The following is a 23,619-nucleotide window of genomic DNA, read 5'->3' as shown; positions in this document are numbered from 1 at the left end:
CTGAGCTCTACCTTCTTTTCAAATTGTATAGCCTGTACAAAAGGCCTAGTCATGTGACTCTGAGTGGGAGAGGGTTAAAACAGGGAGAATCTACACATAAAGTAAGAAGATAAAGGGGGTGAAAAGCTGTACACTCTGCCTATGGGTGTACTGGAATGTTGCAACAGATTTAGGTTAAGGCAAAGTATTCACTAACACAAAATGTACATTCTTTCAATAATTATTGGTTGATTAAATAACAAGAAAAAAACTGAACACAGACAAACAGAGAAAGTTGTAATAAAATTTTTTATTTAGCAAGAGAAAAAGAGAAAAGTGGCTACACTAAATTTTATTCTGATTGATGTCTGGAGTATGTAAAATTTCCTGCATTTTCCACTAATAAACTTGCATGTAGCCCCTGAAAATGACAAAGAAAACAATTAGGTAATTAACTGTACACAACCACAATCATGAATCAAGAAAAGACCAACTCCCCAAGGGTACATTTCCACTGGAATCTCTTAAAGGGAATAATCTTTTATTGGTACTCACAGGTACAGCCTGTAAGGGCAGGCAGAAGTACTTTTTGCAGTAACTCTTCATAGACAGTGACAGATCTAGAGGATAAGCACAGGCCCCAACTCTTTGTCAAAGACTTTCGGACAAACACTTCAAACATTCTGAGACATTTTCACATTGGATTCCTAACACCAGCCCCCACCTTACTTCGAAGGAAGTTATTAAAACAAGGGCTTTACAAAGAGGAAATTATTGCAGATGGGTGACCAGGAAATCCACCAGTCACGTCAATCTAATTCACCTTACTTTCTTTGCCAAGGAATGGATGAAATAATTAATAATTATGAAATAATGTCAAAAGCACTTGAGAGATTTCGGAAAGTTATCGTCTTAATTCTAAGGGTTCCTGTGTGATAGCTCCCATTTGAGCATCCTGAGTCAGATCTGCTGCGCAACTCTCTGCCACCATGTCTGTGATGAAAACCAGTGACTTGGTCAATTTTAAAAGGTTTGAGGAAAACTATTTCCCCAACTGACCAAAGAGTAAAGAAGCATGACTTTCACATTCAGACAAGTAAAACAATAATTTTGTTAACCACTTACGGCAGCTTCATCCTCATGAACACTCGGCACGTAAAGAAAGACACTAAGACGCACACAAAACCCAGGAATAGCAGGAGGAATCTGTTCAATTTGGACATGCCAACAGCATTGGATTTATCCAAGATTATGAAGCCAAGTCCTCCAATGGAGAACAGAAAACTTGATGCTAGACCCTCCATGATGTACTGTCCATTGACACGGTACGGCATAAAGGCAACCTGATGGCAAAGCACAGGAGTGTGGGTGATACTGGTAGAGATGATATATAGCATCGTTACATAATAGCTGAAGTTTTCCCCACCAAAACGTGGGCATTTATTGAATAGTTCTTAGTCAAATGACACCTAAAAATAGAAATGTTTGCCACCAAAAGCCCACGGGCATGTAACATTGCGAAATGTATGATGTTAGAGGGTAACAGTGAACTGATACCCATGAGTGTTGACCATTTGCTTTAACACAAGTTTGATTCATTTTAACGTCTTCGTTGTGCTATATAACAAACCATGTTAATGACTGGTCTCTCTGGAAACCTTGTTGAGGGAAACATTGAGATACAAGGGAAACAAAATTAACTTTTTCCCTTGAGACCATTCATTGAATCTGTATTGAAAATCCTATTTAACATGACCCTTTTATTTCACTTACTTTTAATATTTACTAGCATTCTCAGTGGCTTTGCAATATAGACAGCATTATTGATCAATAGAATACTCCAGGAAGAAACTTGCTTGGATTTTCAAACAAAGACTCAACAAATAGTTCTTATCTATTATTCACTAGTAGAATACTTAGCTAGTAAGTAAGGAAAATGGCTTCTGTTGATTAAAACCTCAAGCTTACAATCTAGTGAATCCCAAACAGTTTCAGATTAAACCTAAAACATGATGTGATCTACTGTTAATGACTATGCTCATTGTTAAGAATTAAGAATAGCCTGATTGCTCAGCTCAGAAATTATGTCCATTAGCTAAAAAAGTTCATTGTTTTTTTATCAATAAATGCTACATGTAGTGAGCAAATACCATAGAAAGAACAATCTCTTTCCAAGGAAGTTGACGCAAACTTATAATAATTTATTACAGACGTAAGTTTTTTTGAATGAGAAATTAACAGTGTCAGTGAGGGTCTGCTTTCTTTCAGAACTGCCTTTGATAGTATCATATTTTTCTCGCAATTTCACCTTCTAAACTCGGAACAATTGAAGGGCTGAGTGGATAACTGTCTTATGTTGAATTTTGCTGATTTGATATTCTGGCCTCATTTTTCTCCAAACAAAACACAGTCAAAGAGTGGTGTTCTCTGGCAAAATTTAAACCCACATGCAAAAATTCTGACACTAGCTGTTTTACTGACAAACCTACCAATTAACCCTTTAGAACAGTGCTTTGAAGTAATACGAGTATTCCAAACTTGACTGGAATGTTCTAGACTTACTGGTTTACTATGTCCAAACTCATCTGTAGTGCTTCCCACACTTGGAGGCTCAACAATCACATCATAGATGATTCCTAAAACAATACCAAAAGAGATATGCTTCATGCAGCTTGTCACATTGCTACCTCGGGTCCTTGGATGTTAAGCATGAGGTGGAGTTTGCGTGATCAACCACGCAAATGAAAATGAAAAATTTACCAAGCAATCGTGTAGTAAGAACTTACATGCACATTATAAATTTTCTTCTCCTACAGTAATTCGTCTAAGTTTTCTCCAAAAGAAACTATACAAATGGCTTGTAAACTGAACGTTTGTTCTTGCAACAGCAATTGGGTGATTTCAGAACATATCCCATACCCATACCATGGGGAGCTTTTTGCAATTCCAAGGGCAAGGGGGAGTTCTTTGGACTGGAATTCCCATGGCATAGAGGGGTATTTACATGTATGATTGGAAACCTGAAGGCTGTGGGGGGTTAGATCTGGGATTTCTAGAGGGGACAGACAGGGAGTATGTTCTTTGAAAATGCTAATTTTGTGGACTTTTCTAGTTCATAAACAAAGCATGAACTGATGACACTGTTGACGACAGCAGAAACAGGATAACTGACAAGCATTAATAAGGCATGTGTTCGCGTTCACATGTAGAAAAAAGAACCAGATGAAACTGGAATTACCTGTAGATTAATAAAATGAAAAAATTCGCTGGTTTCTCACCACTTACTTTGGGTCAGACGAACAGTGGATAAATCACACCAGTCTCCTTGTTTCTAAGGAGAAGCACTAAGATTTTTTTATGTTGAAGAAGTTCAAAGTGTATCAAAGCTTGTTTTTTTGTGTTTTTCAAGAATTTTCCCTCGCATAAAAATATTTGGCTACAACTTTCAAGTATCATGGAGTTTTGCAGCTAAAAAAAGACATTTTAGTTTTGTCTTCCTTTTCAAGGAAGTCAAATTAAAGAACTTGTTCGATCACGTCTTTACATGGGCCGTTCGCTGAGCTGAAAATTATTAAGGTCTGTATTTTCTGAGGAAGTCAAAGGACGTACTTCCCATTAATAAAGGTGTTTGGAATAGGCCATTTCCGAGTAGCTGTGAACCTCACTATGAAAGCAAGGCTGAGTGCAATGTTTTTTATTATGAAAATTAGTTTTCATTCATATGTAAACAAAACAAATTTTCATATGAAAAACTTTTTGGACTTATCCTCGCTTTCATAATGAGGTTAACAGCAACTCGGAAATGGACTATTTAGAGAGGGCTTTTCAAATCAGTCAAAAGAAAAAGTAGATATTCCTGAGGGGTGTTTGAATGATTACGGAACTGATAGGGCAAGGGGGAGGGGGGATCTAGATGAAGATGCCGTCCATAGTAGGGTATGGATATTTTCGGGAATCACCCATTTTATACAAATTGCAAAAATACAGATGTTTACAGCATGCACACTCCGTCACACATTCACAGCAGACAAGGCTCTTTGTTTGGCATAGTAGAGGATTCAATAAAAGAAGACACTTATCAATCTTATTAATTTGGTAGGCAGGGATATTCCTTAGTGACAGCTGATAAGTTATTACTAGTAAGAGATTTTTACAAGTTAGATTAATTTATAAATAAATTTTAAAGAAAAGTTAAATGTAAATAAAAACACATGTATTTTTTTCAGAAACAGGCCAAGCAGTGTAATATATTTTCAAGGAATACAACGTAGCATTACGATTAGAGCTTTCGTGTAACATCGAAACATGAACTGCAATATTCTGATTTATGCCACGTCGTACGTTACAAGGAATTCAGGAAGCTCTATTATTAAAACAATGAAGAGTCTCACGAACCGATTTATCATTACGTGTTTATCACATTATATTAGACGGCAAAACAGTTAATGAATGAGAATTGAACGGACAGCCAGTTCCTCCCGGTACAAGTAAGCTACTGAATTGTAAACCTTAGTATTTAATAAAAGCTCAAGTAAACATGATCTGTACATGTTTGAACCCTTTATCGAGACAAAACATGAATGAAAAATAAAATACTCAAAGCTCACCTCCAGTAACCAAAAAGTAAGACAGCAGAACAAAGGCAAAGACCACCATCGCCGATGGAGGTTTTACCCATCCTGGCTTCTTTAATTTGAGGTTAGGAACTTCTAAAACGTGAAAAGGTATTCCATACAAAGCCTCCATTTTGGAACCGAGGAGAAAGAAAGAACACACGTTGTTACAAAGAATTTGATTGGTCCAACTCTTTAATATATTACCCAATGAACAATGAGGTTTTATCGACTTGTAGTACTGGCAAACTGGCCGTGGGGGTCTGAGGAAGACTAAAATGCTGCACTCTGATTGGTCATTGCATCAAACGCCGCTATTTTCAAATACAAATCTCACGACATCCCGCAGTTGCTTCAGCTTGGGGACGCTTTACCAGGTTTGTGTTTCTACTCAATTTTAGAACTGTATTTTTCTTTATTAGAAGAGTTAAACCTCTGATATTTAAGTTGATTGTTTTGTTTCTCAGGTAAGCAGTTATTTCAGTTTCGATTTTAATTTAGGTCCGATTCTTGGCCAAAAGAAATGTCGGATCGATGTTGTTGTGCAGCACAGTCCGTTAGCTCGTTTTTCCTGTTGTTTTCTCCGTGGCGGCGATTCCAACCGAACTACGCCGAACACTACGGTGTTGAGTCCCTGTTTTATCAAAACGTTCCTCAAACACAAGATCGGTTCTTCAAGTTTCACAATAAGCGATTTACACTCGTTCATACAAATTAAATGAAGAAAATTCTGGTCGACATCATATCGTGAAATACCTCAAAATTATACGATCCCTTCTGGCGTATAAGCTTAAGTTCATATTAATTGTAGAATAGATTCATAATGTAGGGATATTCACCAAGTTTAGTTAGCTCATTTTCTATACGCAAACGTACAGAAAACGTATATTTTGAATACATGGCCTTCAAAATTCCTTCTGTTTAAACTGAACGCGCTTTAGCCACGTTTTTACAGTCAGCGCGTGCAAGTTTTAAGACATTCGACTGTACGGTAGTAGACACAGTTGAGCTTTCAAACCAAAGATAAAATAAATACGTTACATTGTGTAAGCTAGAATTTCTGGAAAGCCACGGAAAAGCACACCCTGCTAGCAGAGCCTTTCTTTTGCTTGCTCGATTTTGGCGTTGGTAAAGAAAAAGACAAGAGGAGACTCTGCTCGCAGGGTGGGAAAAGCAAAGAGTTGGTTTGTAAGAAAGTCAATCATGCTCAGCTCTATTGTTATAGTATAGTATGCGGTTGTTCAACAGCTTTGCAAATATGACGGACAAAACCAGCTGCATCCTGTTAATTTAAGCTTACATATAGCCAAATCTTGAAAAATTCTACCTTACTTGTACTATTAACATCCGAGAACACCAATACAGATTTGATATGGTTCAATTCTGAAAAGAAATAAAATCACTCAAAAATGTTATTCTCAAATTCCAAGAGGCTGCTTGACCTCTTTCCAGAATCATGGCCGTATGTATGTGGTAGCTGAAAGCAAAAATGATTTTTGTAATCCATAAGAAAAGGATGGCCATGGTGATAGGTTTGCTGGTAGTGAAACTCAGTAAGCCATATCATTTGGAAGCTGCTTCCAGCATCATGTAAATCAAGAACCAGTGACCAGTGTGCATTTGTCAGAACACTGATTAAAAGACATTTTGGTTAAGAATGATAGCCTTCTCCTACCCAACCATTATATAGGTTGTAATGTAACATTTTTTTTTTCATGATGCATGGGAAATTAGTTCTCCACTTGCAAATCTTGTTTCACCTGGCTTGGTTTGTGAGTGATAAGCTTGCCTTTACCACTATCAAGAAAGGAGCTTTTTGAATTCAAATTCAGTTCTGGGAAGTTTTTCTTTTTCAACGAACAGCATTATCAACAGGTTTTGATTTGCACTACCCCCTCACAAAGGTTTCATAAAATTATGCATGTTAATGTCAAACTTTTGCAATCAAAAGACTTGAGAAGACTTGAGTATATTTGTCAAAAAACTATTTTATATGCGCTATTATATAGATTATTTAATATTCTGCACATTAAATAGTTGTTTGGACCCAAATTGATTTCAGGAAATTGAGTATAATACCCAATAAAAATAAAACCGATTTTCATATGAAACAAAATGCCCCTAAAAAAAATGTCTCATAAATGGCCCATTAATAGTTGGAAAATATGAAATTTGCGCTTATTCTTTTTGCCATTCAAACTATTTTATATATTTTTTTATTGTTTCCAAGGTAAGTCTGTACAATTCAGGATATTAACATCAAACAATTCAGGATGGGTTCAAAACCTGAAGAGATGAAGATGGAAGATTTCATTAAAATTGAAAAGATTGGAGAAGGTAAAGCCATTTTGTTTAGTGCATACTAACACATCAACGTTTATAGGTTGCTTCAAAATACGACCTCTAGTTTATTCCTTTTATTGTCAGCATTGCCACGGAATAGAAAGACTACACAGTGCAATAGTGTGAACAACAAAGCAGGCATATCTTTCCACCCCAGACACTAATAAATTATTTGGAAACATCAGTGCTGTCGTTAAGCTCTGGTGAAACAGTTCCAAAAGGAAATTAACAGCCACAGACTAAAGAAAAGATTTCCATTGTTTTAGGTCCTGTTCAGACTAAGCGCCTGTGCTTGGTTTTTGGACACTGGCACTAGTCTGAACATGGCTTCTTTTTCGGTGGCCGGGCACAGGCACCTCCAAGGGTAAAGTACTTGGGCACCGTTCCTGGGCATGGGCACTGGTCTGAACAGGATTTTGTCAGTTCCCACCTTTTTTCTCAAACTTCTTGACAATACAGTGAACAAAATGGCAGGCACTAAATTGACAAGCGAGAACACGATTGCCCTTTGGGCACCAAGGAGTCTGAAAAACACCCTTCGCAGTGCCCAGGCACGGGCATCTACATGTAAACTAGTCTGAACAGGGCCTTAGTCATTTTCAAACTCTGAGCAGCTAGCTATCTTCACTGAAGTCGCTGGCGAGACCACAATAGCTAACTGCCAGCTACTGATAGCAGCCCTGCACAAATTGTACACAACAATTTGTGAGGTGGACATGTGGTTATTTATTTATTTATTTATTTTCCAACACAACCTGCCCCTCGTACAAGTTTGAGGATTACTGGTTGGGGGGTCAGCAATGAGTTATTTAAACAGGTTTATGGTACACCGAGGATATTAATTACATGTTGCTGTTTAAGTTTGCCAGATTAAAAGAATTCTTTAAAAAGCGGTGGGGCAGACTGTTCCATTGAGACATTGTTCTTGGGTAGAAAGAGAGACGGTTGGAGGTAGAGGTTGTTGATAGTGGAATGAAACTATGGTTATCTGCAACGTCGCTTGTAATTATAGGTTACACTGTGTAACTTGGCCTTTAAATTGACAAACAGTAAAGTTTTTACAGGTAGTTACCAGCTCATTGTTTTTTCGCAGGTACATATGGTGTTGTTTACAAAGGTCGTAACAAAAAGAACAACAAGCTAGTTGCATTGAAAAAAATCCGACTGGAGTTGGCAGATGAAGGAATTCCAAGCACAGCAGTGAGAGAAATTTCACTCCTTAGAGAACTTAAAGATCATCCCAATGTTGTTAACTTAGAGAACATACTTCACGAGGAAGCAAAATTGTATTTGGTGTTCGAATTTCTAATGTGTGACCTCAAGAAGCACTTAGACTCAACAAGGGGATTGTTGGACCGCATGCTAGTCAAGGTAAGGCAAATTACTGTTGATGTTTACCTAACTGCAGGCCCTCCATTTTTTAATAACATCTCACAATTTTCGCAGCGTTGACAAAAAATTGGTTGTACCAAAGCCAAGAACTGATTACCTAAAAGTGGTGCTAACATCTGGAAGAGCCTCCCCATGGATCTTAGATCAGCTGGGTCTCCTTTAAATAATAGAGGTTTCCACAAAATTTATGGTTTTCTTTATGGGAGTCCCACGCGTCAAATACAGAAATAAAGCCAGTATTAAAATAGATTTTATTTTCTATTGACATGTAAATAGCAATATTTCTACCATGTTTTATATTTATTTAATTTTTTTTTTGGCTGGGGGTGGGGAGGAATCCTGAAAATACTGAGTGCATTTTTATAGGCAAGTATACCGTTACTTGTTGTGAAAATCTGGTTGGGTGTAAATAGATCGTGACTGTACTTGTAAGTCTCTATCTGGGCCAAATAATTAAGCCTTACATGTAAATTAGCCATAGTTTATACATTAGGTAGTTTTTTGTTGTTGTCTTAATTTATACATTCAAATATACATGTACATTGTAGGTGTCACCTATGGGACAAGTTGGTCTTCAACTGTCCACTGGCAGTTAAATTTGAAGTTAATAAATTTCACTAAGATCTTATCATAGATTTGATTTTGTTGCAGAGCTACCTCTATCAAATCACAAATGCTATGTACTTTTGCCACAGTCGGCGCATCTTGCATCGTGATTTGAAGCCCCAGAACTTGTTAATTGATGAACAAGGGCTCATAAAATTAGCTGATTTTGGGCTGGGAAGAGCCTTTGGAATCCCTGTTAGAGCTTACACTCACGAGGTATAGTGTATGACAATGTTTCCTAAGGAACAGTTTTAACACGCTACTGTTTATGATAACTGTGGCACCCACCAGTGTAAACAGTACTCAAGTGTTACACTGTGTTTTAAGGTTCAGTGATGGCAGTAATGTTAACTTTGCAACAAAGCATTTAAATTTTCAATACTGCTATGGCTTAAGTGTACTGCCTACAGTGAAGAAGCCACCTACCGAGAGTATAAAATTACTACTGTACAAGACATGCTCAAGAATGGGAGAATTTCTTGATTTGTTTATCACCCACTGCTTGCCTTGCAAAGCCCAAACAAGGCGGCCTTGTCTTGATGCAAGCATCCCAGAATTAATATTAGGGACCTTCAGATCAGAGGTACCAGTGCAAGATGGAGTATGAGTACGATTTTCAAATTTCAAATCAGTCACATCCTCAGAAGACTCGCTCCTAAATCCTGTTGTTTACCAGCAGATAAGGAGAGGCAAAAAACAAGATTGATGTTGCAAGTGGTTATCGAAACTATGCAAACTAGATTTGAAAAGTCGTACTCATACTCATAGTCAAATCTGAAGGTCCCTATTGATAAGGCTGATTTAGACAGCGCAACTATAATATTGCTTACGACTGTCGCATGCGATTTCTAGAGCGTGCGCTGCTCGCGTCATGCAAAAAATCGCACACATTTCTTGTCACTCAACATTGCCTATTCCTACAATTGTCGTAGGATTTTAACATTTGTTGACGTACATGACAGTTGTAAGCAAGTGAAAGTAGGTTGATTTTCATGAAGCAATTTCTGTCATAAGCTTGTTGCATACGGCAAAGTTTTACCATGTAAATCGCCCTTTACAGCAAAGGCACACAACTTAAATATCAATAACGAATTATCAGTGTTTGATACAAAAAGTCATGGATTTAAAATGATGATGATGATGAATGGTACAAAATGATCACCTTTTGGTGAAGGTTTTCTTTGGCATCACCTGAAGGTGCAGTAATAATCTTCTAAAAATCTGGATTATCATATACAGTTTTTACAGTATTCACGAAAAAATAGCTGGCAAACTATGTTTGAAAACCTTGGGAAAACTCGTTTGGTTTAAAATAGCAGAATGACCTTGCAATCTTCTAAGTTTAGGACATACATGTGTACAATAAATAAATAATATTCTTCTGTGGTTGGAATAAATTTCAGGTGGTGACCCTATGGTATCGTGCACCTGAAGTGCTCTTAGGGTGTCAGAGATATTCCTGCCCTGTGGACATCTGGAGCGTGGGATGTATATTTGCAGAGATGGTTACAAAGAAACCGTTGTTTCATGGAGATTCAGAAATTGACCAACTTTTCCGAATTTTTAGGTTGGTATTAAATCAGTCAGTGCCTAAATATTAAAAAAAAAAGAAATGGTTGTACACAAGTCCTGGAAAATTGTATGATTTTGAAAACTGTTTCTACTTAAAGAATCCTAGGAACACCAACAGAGAAGACTTGGCCTGGAGTCTCACAGCTTCCAGATTTCAAATCAAACTTCCCGAAATGGACTGGAGAAGGCCTCAAGAAAGCTGTTCCCCAGCTGGATGAAAATGGGCTTGACCTGTTAGAGGTACAATAACCAGCTTGGTTTAAAACTTTCAACACTTATACCTCAGATTCCACTTTTAAAAATTGTAGAGACTGCAAAAGGCAGCAACAGCTTTAAAAGTAATGTAACTAAAGGAAAAGACAGGAGCAAAATAACTGACTGTGTGTTTTATATTTTAATTCAAAGCAATCTTTATTTAACTGTATGCCTATTAGTGGTGAACAGGTGACCAAGGAGGTACGGAAAGACTAAAAGTAGACTTTGGTACATGTACTATACATCTCAAAAATTAAATTTTAACAGTTGTACTCCAAAGGTACTTTTAAGAACTGAAGCATTTAAAGTGTCTGAACCTTATAAGTGGGCTTGAAAATCAAAGCCCTTAAAATTGTCAGGCAACAAAGATGGATGTTATTTCTTTAAATGCATGTATTAATTTATTATGCTCTTTGAAGGGAAATACAAGGAAAGGTTTTGACCTACATGTACACTTGTAAAACTTAAGTTTCCTCCTCACTAAAAAGGTTGCCATAAATGGTCATTTGTCACAAACTTAGTTATTTGGTGGCTGCATGTACTTACTCAAAGACCACAAGTGTAAAAGAAGCTAGAAAATGCAGTTGACTCCCGATAACTCAAACCTTCAAGGGAAATTGAAAAAGGTTCAAGTTATCGAGGGTAAATTATATAGAAAATGACCTGAAAGAAAAGGAAAATTGGTTCGAGTTAGCGAGGGTTTGAGTTATCGGGAGTCAACTGTACCCTGTTTACTGCAAGCTAATCTTGATTCTCTTCATCTAGAAAATGCTGTTGTACAACCCTGCCAAGAGAATATCAGCCAAAGCTGCACTGGATCATCCCTATTTCAGTGACTTGGATCTTTCTACACTACCTGCAACCAAACAAACGACCATCATGGGCAACATGGCAAAAGCCTTCTAAATAAAATTATTTTTTTATTCCCTTTTTCAATTTAAAATATAGTGCTTATATCTCTCTGAGTTCAGTCTGCACAATTTTGTACTTGATAAACTTGGTGCCTTTAAGTATATAACTTGTATCATTGTACAGGTATCTATAACAAGAAGTAGATATTGTTAATTTTTTGTTCTGCTACATCTCCTGTTTGCTTAACAATTGGGTTGCAATCACATGACGTGACTGTAAGATTTCTGAATGCCTTTTCTTCTTTTTCAAACTTGATAGCTAAAGCCTATGCTGCCATTTACTAAAACTGGGGTTTAACTTGTGATGTAAGACGTTGACACAACGTGTTGTTTATATTTCTAAAGGTAGATTTCCACGGTCGCATAAATTTTACGTGAGTACAGACGTGAATTTAGCTGGCTTTACATAAGTTAACAAAGTAAGAAGCGACATATGAACGGCCTGCGTAAACGCAAAAATGTGAGTGCTGTTCAACTTTTTATGTTTATGCACGCGGCTCATCCATCGCTTCTTATTTTACGTACGTGAAGCCAGCTAAATTTACGTCTGTGCGCACGTAAAATTTACGCGACAGTGGAAATCCACCTTAAGCGTGACCTTGCTCATATGCCATTATGTCGCATGTCTGAACCAGGCCTCCAACATACGCGTTATTTTAAATGGCTTTTACATCTATCAATTCAAATGTATATATATTGCACTCACCATTAATTCAGATTTAATTCTGATTACTTAGTTGAGCTGAAACCAAATTTATCACAGCAAATAAATGGAAATTGCAGTTGCCTTTATTAAATGAAACCATGTCACACAGCTCTGCAGAAGTGTAAATGTATTCTTTTATTTCATATTGATGTTATTGTACATAGCCTCATTTAATTTAGTAAACGAATTGTATTTCAAGTAATTCAAATTATTAGTTTAATTTTATGAAGTAAACCAAAGCCATGCATTAAATAAATCAGCTGTGTTTTTATTACTGATAGTACTTTTAATTGTGCATTGAGATACACTTAAGTCCTCCACAAATGTATGCTTCATCCTGTCAAATGTGAAGTCATATGAAGATGACAAAAAGGTCTGTCTTACATGTACATAAAGTACCCAAATTAAGGACTGGGTGCATTTTCATATAAATTTATGTTTGACAGAATTATCTGTGTATGTCATGTCCATCATACAATTCATGCCTCTCATTAGCATACATTTCTGGACACAGCTTGACTTTATGGGTCTAATGTTTCTCACACAGCAGCCTTAAAGTGAGGCAACTAATTGCCCCTTCCCACCCCCTCCCCCCCACCCTGAACATTAGGATTTTTTGAAAAACTAGTAAATGCCCCTGCACAGCCAGGACAAACAAGCTGGTCAAATGGCCCATGGTACAGTTTAAAAAGACGATGATTTCTTTGTTTCAGAGCTTATCTTTTTAATCAAGTAAAGGGTTATTTATGCCAAACTACATTTCAGAGAAGTCCAGTTTCTCATAGTTTGAGTGACTGCTTGTTCTGTGGATCTGCCATCTAATTTCATTTAGGTACTCCTCAGATGTATTTAGTCAAGAATTCATTGCCTTTGCTGGTGAACTTAGCATTGAAATGAAGTGGCAGTATTGTGAGGTGAAAATCACGAGGTCGTCAAATGCCTGATCCCTGGGACAAACAATGTTGAAAAATGCCTGGCTAATGGCCTTGGTGGGAGAGGAGATGGGTATTGTTGGATTTGACTGATTCATAATGTTGACAGGTTTACCACTACTAAACAGATAAAATATTGATGTATGCAGGGTTATTGCCCTGGTTCAATAAATATTTGTGCACCTAAATGATTCAAAAGTAAGACTCCCTGCGTTTTGACCTCTTGGCTCTTGAAAGCGACTTCCTTTTAGAAACCACCTGAGCTGTAAACACAAGACTTGTGGCTCCGTTTGCAAAATTGGCTTGTATAAAGCTCAACTGTTTCATTGTTTGGACCCAGGGGTACTCGGGTATATTAGTGACGGGGACATGCGAAGACCTTTTTTGGGTTTGAAATTCTCGGCTTGGGACTTTTTTTGGGTTTGAAATTTTCTGGTAGACTTTTTTTGCCCTTAAGATTTTGGCGAGGACTTTTTTTGGGATTGATGAAAATCGTGCCCTACCATTCTTGATTTTGTGATATCAAAAGAGACAAGATGTTCCCGTTTTTGGTTTTCCTGAACAAACGTATATTGCGCTCGACTTTGAAAAATGACTGCAGTCTGCTTAAAGTTTTGTGACAGATGCACGAGGAATGAATAAAGTCAGACACATGAACTATCTCACATTCTCTTGGTGTTTTGTACTTTTATTGTTTTTGATGCTTAAAAAATTTGGACTTTTTTTGGGTTACGTTTTTGGCTGCTGGACTTTTTTTGGGTTTTCCTTAGCGTGACGGGACTTGTTTTGGGTTTCAAAATTTGGCCTCATTCGCACCTCCCCGTAACTAATATACCCGAGTACCCCCCCTGGGTGTTTGGACAAACGTCTGGTGACCCTATTAATGAAGCAGATGAACTTTGCATCAACCAAATAACGGATGGATAGGAGATCTAGAAAGACAGTCCATGCATCTTCTGGTATTGCTTATACATTTTACAAGTTGATGGATATGAGCAATCGAAATGTGCAAATCATTTAGACTTAAAAACATTTCATGAGAATCTCAGCTCAGAATTTTGAGTATTTCTTAATCAGTTCTTTTTAAAGATTCATACCTATACCTCTGCCGCTTTTTTTGTGGAAGAACCAACGAATTCAAAATTCATCAGGCGTTCCATGCTTTTCATAGCCTGTGTACAGCCGACCCCTCCCGTCAGGAGTGCATCTAGGAAATAGGAGACGTTTTCATGCTGCAAAGGAATGGGTCATTCCATGACGCTTACATGCCCAACTGACCGCATGCAATGTAATGGAGTCGTTGGTACCGGTGGTCGATTTTAGCCAAGTGAGCCTAGAGAAAGCAGCCGAAGATTGCTTTTCGAAATTAAGCCTGCAAGAGCTGACAGAGAAAATCCACCAAGCATTCAGCACAGTTGGGTTCGTTTATCTCAAGAATCATGGCATTCCACAAGAAAAGGTGAGCTTCTCTTTGGCGAAGGTGATTAAGGAGAGGGGGTTGGGGTGGTAGTGCTACAGGGGATGGTGGTGTTAAATTAGTTACCATATCTTAGACAAAAATTGACGTTGCCTTCAAAGTTAATTATTTAGACCTGCCATATAACGTTGTGTCATAAATAACAAATAATGGATCTCATAAATCTCTTTTTCCTCTCATCTCTCCCTTTCCCCATCTTTTTTCATGTGACATATTGAGTTGTGACTTGAAATATTGGGGACTGCAGGGAAGTTGCAGTCATGATACCACTCCTTCCCATCAGTATTGTTCAGGTCCTATTCCCAGAGTTGACTGATGTCACATTTTGTATGTGGGTTGGGTTTCCTGTTGGTGGTTGTCCCTGGTCTGAGGGCATTTCTCCCTGGCCTAAGGTCTCTGTTTTTTCCTCCCTCTACAAAAACCAAAAGGAATAAAAAAAATGATAAAAATAATTCCCACCTGAAGAGTCAGTGGATGAAGAGTCACTTTGTGATTATATATGTCATTGATAGTAAAATACTATTTTCATATCAACAAAAAGCACAAGGACAAGCTTTCAATTCCCTCATGGAATCTTTGTCAAGTGGTGTTACACGTTTTTGTCACATGATTAAGTTGATAAAATATCATGTGACAAAACGTCCCGGTAGATCGCCGCGATTCAATGTCGGAACCTGGAAATGAATTTCAAGAGCCTTAATTTCTAAGTTTTCTTTTGAAGGTGTTATTCTCCCTTAACAACAGTTGAAGAGGAAGAAAGATAGAGCACATACCTCGTGTTCCTTAGGTGGTCATCCACTGCACTTTCATAGTTTTTATCATTTAAGTAATATATTTTTATTTTAGTAGTATAAATTATTTAGTACTTAGAACAGTTAATAATCTTGACTCCTAAATTTTCCTCTTCCCTTGTTTTGCTTTTGTTGGTTTTTTGTTTTAGATAGACAGAATTTTCAAATTGTGTGATGATTTTTTCCATCTGGATAATGAAGTCAAGCAGAAATATGCTCGTCCAGCTAGTGGAAGTGGACATGGATGGGTGGCCTTCGAGAGAGAAAAGTGAGTGAAAAAAAAACTATTTTAATATTATAGATTTGAGCAAAGCAACAGTGGGTGTACTGGATATTGCATAATGACAAATAACATAATACTGTTATCTTTGAGAGAGCAATACGATTGGAATATTTTCCTGGAGTCCTGTTTTCCAGCAATTCGACATGTTTCTCTTGTCCGTCTGGTTTGTTACAGTGACGAACTTGAAAGCCTAAGCTCCTTTGGTCACTGCGCACATTTTACCTTTGATGATTTATGTAATTTAATGCAGTCTTTAAGTTACTTTTGTGATGTATCGTAATTTCCCTTTTTAGTAAACTATTGAAATAGTGCATAAATAAAAAAATCTGAGAAAATCTGGTTTATCTTCAGCTTGCAGGCAAACAGGCACATACAGAGACTATGGTGTGGACCATAACATTACAATTGAAGTGTCTATACATGTGTAGTACAGAGGCAGAAGGAACATGTGCACTTTCTTTAACATAGAGTTCTTCATAGCAAGGGTATAATTATTTTGTATCAGGTTATTTTGCTTTGTGTTTGGCAGGGTGAGTTCAGACAGACCAGTTGATCACAAGGAAGCCTTTAATATCACAGAGCCACATAATGACCAAAGGGTGAGTTTTACTATAAATAGAGGATTTTGACTTGAAAATCATTACACTCCTCTTCAGCCCCATCATTCTTATTGTCATTATCTTCTTCCTTGTCAACATCATCATTGTCATCACCATTGTCCTCATCATTACAATAATAATTATCATTCTCATCTGCATCTTCTTCCTTCTTCTCCTCGTCCTCCTCATCATCATCATTATCATCACCATCATCATTTTCTTCATTCTCCTCCTTGTCAACATCGTCGTCCTTATCACCGTCATCCTCATCATTGCAATAACATTATCATTCTCATCTGCATCTTCTTTCTCCTTCTCATCCTCCTCCTCCTCATCATCATCTTGCCCTCCTTGTAGTAGTGTTCTTCGTAATAATTACCATTACTGTCATCCTAGTCTTCACCTTGGTGCTAATATTATTTATTGTTATAAACTGCACATCCTCTTTGTCCTCATCCTTATCTGAGACTGTCAATGTCATCCTCACACACAAAAAATTATCCAGCTTACCGTATTTATTCAAATAATAGCTGCCCCTCGATTAATCGCCCCTCTTGAATAATTACCCCCTTTTGTGGAAATTTTTTTTCAATAATTGCCTCCTCCAGATAATCACTCGCCACCCCCTCCCCTCCTTTGAATACTCAATCCCCTCTACCTCTTCCTTTCTTCTTTCACCCTGTCAAGTTTAAAATTTATGCCTTGGATAGGAAACAAGTTTTGATTGATCATTACAACAAGCTTTGCGAAAGCTCAGGTTTTGTCACATATTTATCTACGGTAATGTTCATGTAATTTACTCTTTCTTTTATTCCTTGAATCTCTCTAGTGTAATAGGTTTGTTAGAAATGGCATTGTTTTTGGCATGCAATATATTAGTGACAAAAATAATCGCTTCCCTCAATTAATTCTCCATCTCCCCCTTAAAAAAATCCCCCCCAGCTACTATTTGAATACTAAATACACTAATTTGTACATTCTTTCCAACTGGTCTTTTGTGCATGGCACATGATTCATAGTGTTGCCTACATACAGTACTTGGGGGGGGGGGGGATAGACCATCAGTAGTGGAGTGGGGTTAGACTGTAGTTAATTGAGGAAATCTGCTATGGATTTGTGTACAGATTTTATCATTCCTGCCAAGTGTTCAGGGTATCAAGTTAATAGAGGAAATATGCCACCTAAAGGATGTATCTTTCCCCCTTTTTTGATCCCAATAGAGTTAAATCATAACTTTTTTTCAATACCTTATTTAACTTGAAAAGGTGTGGCCAGATGATAAGGTTCCTGGTTTTCAGAGTGAGATGGCATCTTTTTTTAAGCTTTGTGGAGACCTGTCTTTAAGAATTCTACACATAATGGCACTTGGACTACAGTTAAAGGTAGAAATTTGTTATGGTTGATGCACTTTTTTTAAATAAACGTGTTATAACTTTTTTTTTTTTGTGGTTTGCTAGCCTTTATAACAATTTTTTTGTTTCCTTTCCAAGTGAGTGCAAGTACAAGGAGTGAACAAAAGCTTGTGGGGAGAAGGAGCCACGAAACTGAAGCAAGGGAAAGGGAGGTTTCTTTCCTTCCCTCCCCTTCTCCTGTTTTTTGTTCCTTCTCCTGGGAAGCTTTCATTCGCTTCTTGCTTTAATGCATTTCTTTGTGTGAAATTTCCTCTGAAACATCCTTTTGTTCTTAACACAAATATTAGCTTGAGAAGGGAAGCCTTGGGGGCTTGTATGCCCTTTAAACAACATCAAATTTTAAGGCCAACTATCAGACCAGGAGTCCATCGACAGAAACACTCTATTGTTTTTATTGCTCATCATTAAATATTTTCTGCACAGAAGTGTAATCTTCTGTGGATTTGCTCTGACGAAGGGCTAACGCTAGAAACGTCAGCACCCAAATCTCTTTATGGTGGCCAAATTACCTTATCAACTCTGTTGATAAAACCAGACATTCGTATGATGGAGGCAACCTGTTAATCAATGAATTGAAATAATAAATGGGAGGTTTTTAATGGACGAGTGCTATCCATACGGGAAATTTAGTCTGATAGTGATAGCTAATAGTGCCTATTCCGCAGATCACTACCTGTCATCATTTTAAATCAATCAGACTTGGGGAAATTTCGTAGTGAATAGGCCATTTCCGAGTTGCTTTGAACCTCATTATAAAAGCAAGGCTAAGTGCACAGCTTTTGTTGTGAAAATTAGTTTTCATTTATATGCAAACAAGTCCAGTTTCAAGTTTATTCAAAAATTCAAAAATTTAGCAAAAGAGAGAGACTGGCCAGCAAACAAAAGTTATTTTCAAATGAAAAACTTTGCACTTAACTTCGCTTTTGTAATGAGGTTCAAAGTAACTCGGAAATGGCTTATTATAAGCGCCAATAGTACCTGGACAGTAACACTCTATTCTCTAAACAGGTCTGAATAAGCTGCAGGTGACTATGTCCCTTGCAAGCGGTTAGCCCAGACTTTTGTTAGTTTGTCGGTGCCTTACTCTATATTGGGGTTGATCTAAGGAGACAATGTGGAACAAATTTAATTTCTCGTCGTAGCGCAGCAGATGCCAGAACATGATCCAGTATGCTACACATAAAACATACATCACGCCTTTTTTTATTTGATGTAGGATCCAGAAATATTCAAAAGCACTCACAAGGCTATGGAGAGCACAAAGAACTGTACAACGTTACGATTGTTGAACTACCCCAGCATTACTGAAGACAGTGATATTAAACCAGGACAGATCCGCTGTGGAGAACATACTGATTATGGATCAATCACGCTGCTTTTTCAGGATGATATGCCTGGATTGGAGGTACTTCATACGGCGGAGACTCGCAACGAATTTTTCTGACCTAGGATTGGATGTTTGGAAATCAAAATTCGCATAGAAGGCAAGCTTCGATTTCCTTCGTGTTCCATATCGAGATAATAGACATTTAAAATGAAGGGCCCGTGCATCATGCTATGAGAACAACTGTTGCTTGAAAACATAAACTTTGATCATTGGTTGAAAAGGTGGTGTAACAAGATTTCAAGCGATCCACTGCCAGATCAGTAAAAATTGTTGCGAGCCTTCCTTTTAACCTTTCTCCTCTTATATTAAAAACAAGAGACTCTTGTGTTGTGGTTTTCAAAAGTCAAGAGTGTTCCTGACCAGTTTGTTTTCAAGAAACTGGGAGTCTATCGGTTAACAGCTAGCTAAGCAGGGGCTGAAATTCATTTCCTCCTACAGGTTTTACCACTCGGGTGTACAGAATACGTATCTGCCCCTCCCCTCCCTGGGTCAATCGTCGTAAATGTGGCGGACCTCATGCAGAGATGGACTGGTGACGAGCTGAAATCAACGGTAGGATTCCATTCATTTAGAGTGTGGTTTAAGACTTGTCCAGAGAATAATGATTACAATACAATAATGATCAAAAATAGAAAGTATAAACATGGACGAAGACATCAAAAAGAAAATAAATTTGAGGCCATAATTTGAGACCTATGTAAGGTTAGTCTATAGTTTTTTCAGAACAGAATGATGCTTCACGATCGGGGATTTTAATGTTGTTTGGTCAAAATCATCACAAAATGTATTGTGATTACGTACCCACTCTTCCTGGTGAGCAAAATGCTCACACGAGAAAGATTTGTAGTGAATTCCAAACGAAGAAAGAACGAGTGTCGTTATTCTTCAATTTTTTTTTTTTTTTTTTTTTGCATGGCACAACAGAAGGATTTGAAAACGTTTTTAAATTTTTTCAAGGTGCCAGCCATTTCAATTCTGTACATTGCGGTGCAGGTTGCGATTCTTTGTTGCCCGTATGACCACCTGCGCGCGCAACAAATTTTCGTGTTGGAAAAAAATAGAAGCAGCGTCTTCTTTCTGCAATATGAAAATTTGTTGCGCACGGAGGTGGTAATACAGCCAACAAACAATCGCAACGTACAATGCAACATCTGTTGCACGACAAGTTGCAAGAAAATACTGCCGTATTTAATTCTCCGCCTTTACAAATTAGCCTGTTCCAGGCGTTCAGAGGGTGGAGGGCGGCGCGAAGAAAATCGAGTTGTGTAGGAATAATGAACGGAACAGCAGAAAACGATTATTTGCTGGCATAGCGATTTTCTTCAGTTCTGTGGCTCACAGTATCTGAACTCCCACAACAGGCCACTTAGCTAGATGGTTTCAGTGCACTAGTATGCTATACACTAGTATGCTATACACTAGTATGCTATGCGCAGAGACCATCTATAAGTAGGCATTGTTTCTGTTGCAAAGAATAGCTGACACAGTCCCCTACCATTCTTGTCTCCAGAGCTGCGTTCCTTTTGGCCAGCCTTGCGTGGCGCTAGACAAAAGGAACGCGGCTCTGGAGACAAGAATGTCCCCCTACCGTCAGTCCCCTACCAAATGAAAACAGTCACGCTGTTCTCGACGCCTGTGCATTCAAGTGTTTTATCAGCTCATTCTCATAGGAGAATATAAGGCTAGAAACAACATTACTAGTGTAATATTATCGATATTACACAAGAATGTAAGGGAATTCTCTCGCTGTCGCCTGCTACGGAAATATCGAAATAAGTCTTTGCTAATGAACGGAACTGAGAGTGCTACAACGTGAAAATCACGAGGCCGACCAATGCCCCGGAGTGGACCAATGCCCGACCCCCTGACAGAAAATGAGAAAAAAATACCCCACTAATGCCTCCCCCCCCCCACCCCCACCCAGAGGGACATTGCTGGCCCCGACTGATGCATAAGCGTTTTGGTAACAAAGCAAAGACTTGCGTCAATGTGTCATTGTTCTTTTATTTTTAGCGACACCGCGTTTCTATTCCAGCAGAGGAGTGTCACAGGCGTGTTCCTAGACGTTCCTTGGCGTTTTTTGTCCACCCAGATGACGATACCTTAGTAAAGTGCCTTGATGGGTCTGAAAAGTACCCTCCGATGACGGCGTATGATTACCTCTGGCAGAGACTGAATGCGACATATGAATACTGATTAGGGAAGTCCGAAGGACCTATGAAACCTGAATTACACGTGAGACTCAAACCACCCTCGAAGATCCGGGGAGGAGGGATACTTGGGACAGGATGAAGATTTCATGGACGAAATTGTCAATTTGACGCAATAAAAATAAATCCCGTTCCCGTCCTTGGGACTCAGAAGATAATATAATAATAATGCTTTATTTATATAGCGCGATTTCCAGCGATGTCCAATCGCACTTTACAATTACTGCAAATAAATTTCATTTCACCATACAATACTGAATAAAAAAGAAAATTACATTTACATATTTAGGTCTAATATTTCTAATGTACAAAATGTCTAAATGCGGTATTTAATTCTATAGAAAGACTTTCCCAAAAAAGGTGAGTCTTAACTATTTTCTTAAAAACATTCAAGTCGTCACAAGATCTTATTTCCAGTGGCAGGGAGTTCCACAGTTGGGGTGAGATGGTCGCAAACGAAGGTTCAAGCGTAAATGGAAGGGTGGCTATGCTGAGGGTCGCGATGGTGGGGTAGCTTTGACGGTTAAATTTTACCTATTTTGACACTTGGGGGAAAATTCAGTTTAGACGCAAAGTAAGTGGAAAAGACAATAAAGTGAGTATATTTGGGAACATGGCTTACCAGTTGAAACGATTCTTTGAGAGCCAGAAGTCCGGGATGAGCAGCTGAAATAGTGATGTTTGAAATACCTGCTTTTTGGAGGGTCGATGATAAAAATTGCCCTTTTTTGACGGTTGGCGGTTAAATTTTAGGCTGTTTAACGGCTGGCGGGTAACCCCATTGAGACCCTTTATGCTGCTTATTGCCTTTGCGTTTCCAATGCAAACAAATGCAATAGCAAGAGATTTAAGATTTTTCCATTTTCTTGTGAGTGCATTATGCATTTGCGTTTGGCCCGTCGTAGCCCGTGTTCATCTATGTCATAGCAGTGGCTTCGTTAGAAGGCAGTTATGCTCAGTAATTATGTGTATCCCATCTCAGTCAATCAAGTGGCTCAAAGAATTACTTTGTCTTGATTTTCATGTAAACGCTTATGAAAATCCGGCCAATACATTATGTTCACCTACATTGGTTAGGCTCTCACATCTACTTCAAATGTTAAAACCCCCGAGTGATATATAAACTCTTGACTTGAAACAGGGTTTCAATTTAGGCAAATGAAAATATACAATTCTAATATAAGATTAGTTATTTTAAGTGAGGAAACCTGACTTGTTATAAGCCTCGTGGTTTCTTTCAGGTTTTCTCGCCATTTAGTTTCTTTCATCAATTTTCTTAATTTTTTTTTCCATCTGTAAATGTTGTGTATATGGCAAAATAAATATTGTATTGTATTGTATATAATGCAACCCAGCACAACACAACCTAACTAGCCTGCAATGCAGGCGTATTTTTGGAGCGATTAAAATGCGATCAAAATGCGTTTCGCGTTTTAAACGCGTTCAAAATGTGTTTGAATCGCGTGTAAGAGCGCTGTCTGGTGCACGTGCTGTTACCTGTGGTGTCCCACAGGGAAGCCTCATTGGTCCCCTTCTTTTCCTGATCTATATTAACGACTTGCCGAACTGTCTAAGTAAGTCGTTACCACAAATGTACGCCGACGATACAAGTATAAGCATTGCCGCCAGCAGCTTACCAGAGCTTGAATCAGTACTAAACACTGAACTAGCTAACCTTCATGAATGGCTCAATGTAAATAAGCTCAGCCTGAATATTGCCAAAACTGAATTGATGTTAATAGGCTCACGGCAGAGACTTGCTACTGCAATTGGCCATTCACTTACTGTTCAAATTGAAGGTCACGAAATTGATAGAGTGCCCCACACCAAAATCCTTAGGAGTTTACATCGATCAAAATCTTTCGAGGTCCAAACATGTTAATGAGACTGCCAAGATTATCTCCTCTGGCATTGGTGCACTTAAAAGGTTGAGGCCGTTCATTTGCGAAGATACAGCAATATTACTATATAGAGCCCTTATTGAACCATATTTTGATTATTGCTGTCCTGTGTGGGACGGACTCAGCAACGAGTTAGCTGACAAATTACAAAAACTACAAAATCTGCAAAATCGCGCCATTCGGGTCATAACAATGTCTGATTACTATTCTAGCGCTACCGCCCTCTGCGGTAAGCTGGGATGGGACAATC

General features: G+C 38.2%; 4 protein-coding genes across 7 annotated transcripts in view; 2 read left to right on the top strand and 2 right to left on the bottom strand.

The window, feature by feature from the left end:
* The window catches only part of LOC146470186 (adenosine receptor A2b-like), a 117,170-nt gene that overhangs the window by 60,694 nt on the left and 32,857 nt on the right, over nt 1-23,619 (bottom strand). The gene's annotated exons all lie outside the window — the stretch shown is intronic.
* On the bottom strand, nt 270-4,753 carry LOC146470191 (oligosaccharyltransferase complex subunit OSTC-like). The gene is made up of 4 exons (XM_085122332.1): nt 4,587-4,753; nt 2,542-2,615; nt 1,105-1,322; nt 270-400 (listed from the first exon to the last, which is right to left on the bottom strand). The coding sequence occupies exons 1-4, from the start codon at nt 4,723-4,725 to the stop codon at nt 379-381; spliced, it is 453 nt and encodes a 150-aa protein (XP_084978458.1). The 5' UTR covers nt 4,726-4,753; the 3' UTR covers nt 270-378.
* Nucleotides 4,932-12,651, top strand: LOC146470190 (cyclin-dependent kinase 1-like). Of its 2 annotated transcripts, XM_085122298.1 has the most exons (7): nt 4,932-4,973; nt 6,828-6,929; nt 8,029-8,306; nt 8,979-9,149; nt 10,337-10,500; nt 10,604-10,745; nt 11,526-12,651. In XM_085122298.1, exons 2-7 carry the CDS (start codon nt 6,866-6,868, stop codon nt 11,664-11,666), a joined length of 960 nt encoding a protein of 319 aa, XP_084978424.1. In that variant the 5' UTR covers nt 4,932-4,973; nt 6,828-6,865; the 3' UTR covers nt 11,667-12,651. The 2 variants fall into 2 exon arrangements, with proteins under 2 accessions (XP_084978424.1, XP_084978425.1); XM_085122299.1 differs by lacking the exon at nt 4,932-4,973 and having other exon boundaries at nt 6,823-6,929.
* Nucleotides 14,424-22,852, top strand: LOC146470189 (uncharacterized). Of its 2 annotated transcripts, none has more exons than XM_085122305.1 (7): nt 14,424-14,768; nt 15,727-15,845; nt 16,390-16,459; nt 17,725-17,841; nt 19,088-19,276; nt 19,697-19,810; nt 21,297-22,852. In XM_085122305.1, the coding sequence occupies exons 1-7, from the start codon at nt 14,601-14,603 to the stop codon at nt 21,363-21,365; spliced, it is 846 nt and encodes a 281-aa protein (XP_084978431.1). In that variant the 5' UTR covers nt 14,424-14,600; the 3' UTR covers nt 21,366-22,852. The 2 variants fall into 2 exon arrangements, with proteins under 2 accessions (XP_084978431.1, XP_084978430.1); XM_085122304.1 differs by having other exon boundaries at nt 14,428-14,768; nt 21,272-22,850.

The sequence above is a fragment of the Pavona decussata genome, unplaced genomic scaffold (genome assembly GCF_977016875.1).
Source record: "Pavona decussata unplaced genomic scaffold, jaPavDecu1.1 SCAFFOLD_114, whole genome shotgun sequence".
Lineage (NCBI taxonomy): Eukaryota > Metazoa > Cnidaria > Anthozoa > Scleractinia > Agariciidae > Pavona > Pavona decussata.
Note: the sequence above shows the minus strand (reverse complement) of the source record. Positions and strands in the feature narration are given on the sequence as shown.

Excerpts from the sequence above, each read along its gene's own strand:
- LOC146470191 (XM_085122332.1), bottom strand. The coding sequence starts at position 4,725 with ATGGAGGCTTTGTATGGAATACCTTTTCACGTTTTAGAAGTTCCTAAC. Across the intron at positions 1,323-2,541 it reads AGTTTGGACATAGTAAACCA|GTTGCCTTTATGCCGTACCG; the intron begins GTAAGTCTAGAA and ends CTTTGCCATCAG. Across the intron at positions 401-1,104 it reads TTCATGAGGATGAAGCTGCC|GGGCTACATGCAAGTTTATT; the intron begins GTAAGTGGTTAA and ends TGTCATTTTCAG.
- LOC146470189 (XM_085122304.1), top strand. The coding sequence starts at position 14,601 with ATGGAGTCGTTGGTACCGGTGGTCGATTTTAGCCAAGTGAGCCTAGAG. Across the intron at positions 16,460-17,724 it reads AGCCACATAATGACCAAAGG|GTGTGGCCAGATGATAAGGT; the intron begins GTGAGTTTTACT and ends TAACTTGAAAAG. Across the intron at positions 19,277-19,696 it reads ATGATATGCCTGGATTGGAG|GTTTTACCACTCGGGTGTAC; the intron begins GTACTTCATACG and ends TTCCTCCTACAG.
- LOC146470190 (XM_085122298.1), top strand. The coding sequence starts at position 6,866 with ATGGGTTCAAAACCTGAAGAGATGAAGATGGAAGATTTCATTAAAATT. Across the intron at positions 8,307-8,978 it reads TGGACCGCATGCTAGTCAAG|AGCTACCTCTATCAAATCAC; the intron begins GTAAGGCAAATT and ends ATTTTGTTGCAG. Across the intron at positions 9,150-10,336 it reads TTAGAGCTTACACTCACGAG|GTGGTGACCCTATGGTATCG; the intron begins GTATAGTGTATG and ends AATAAATTTCAG.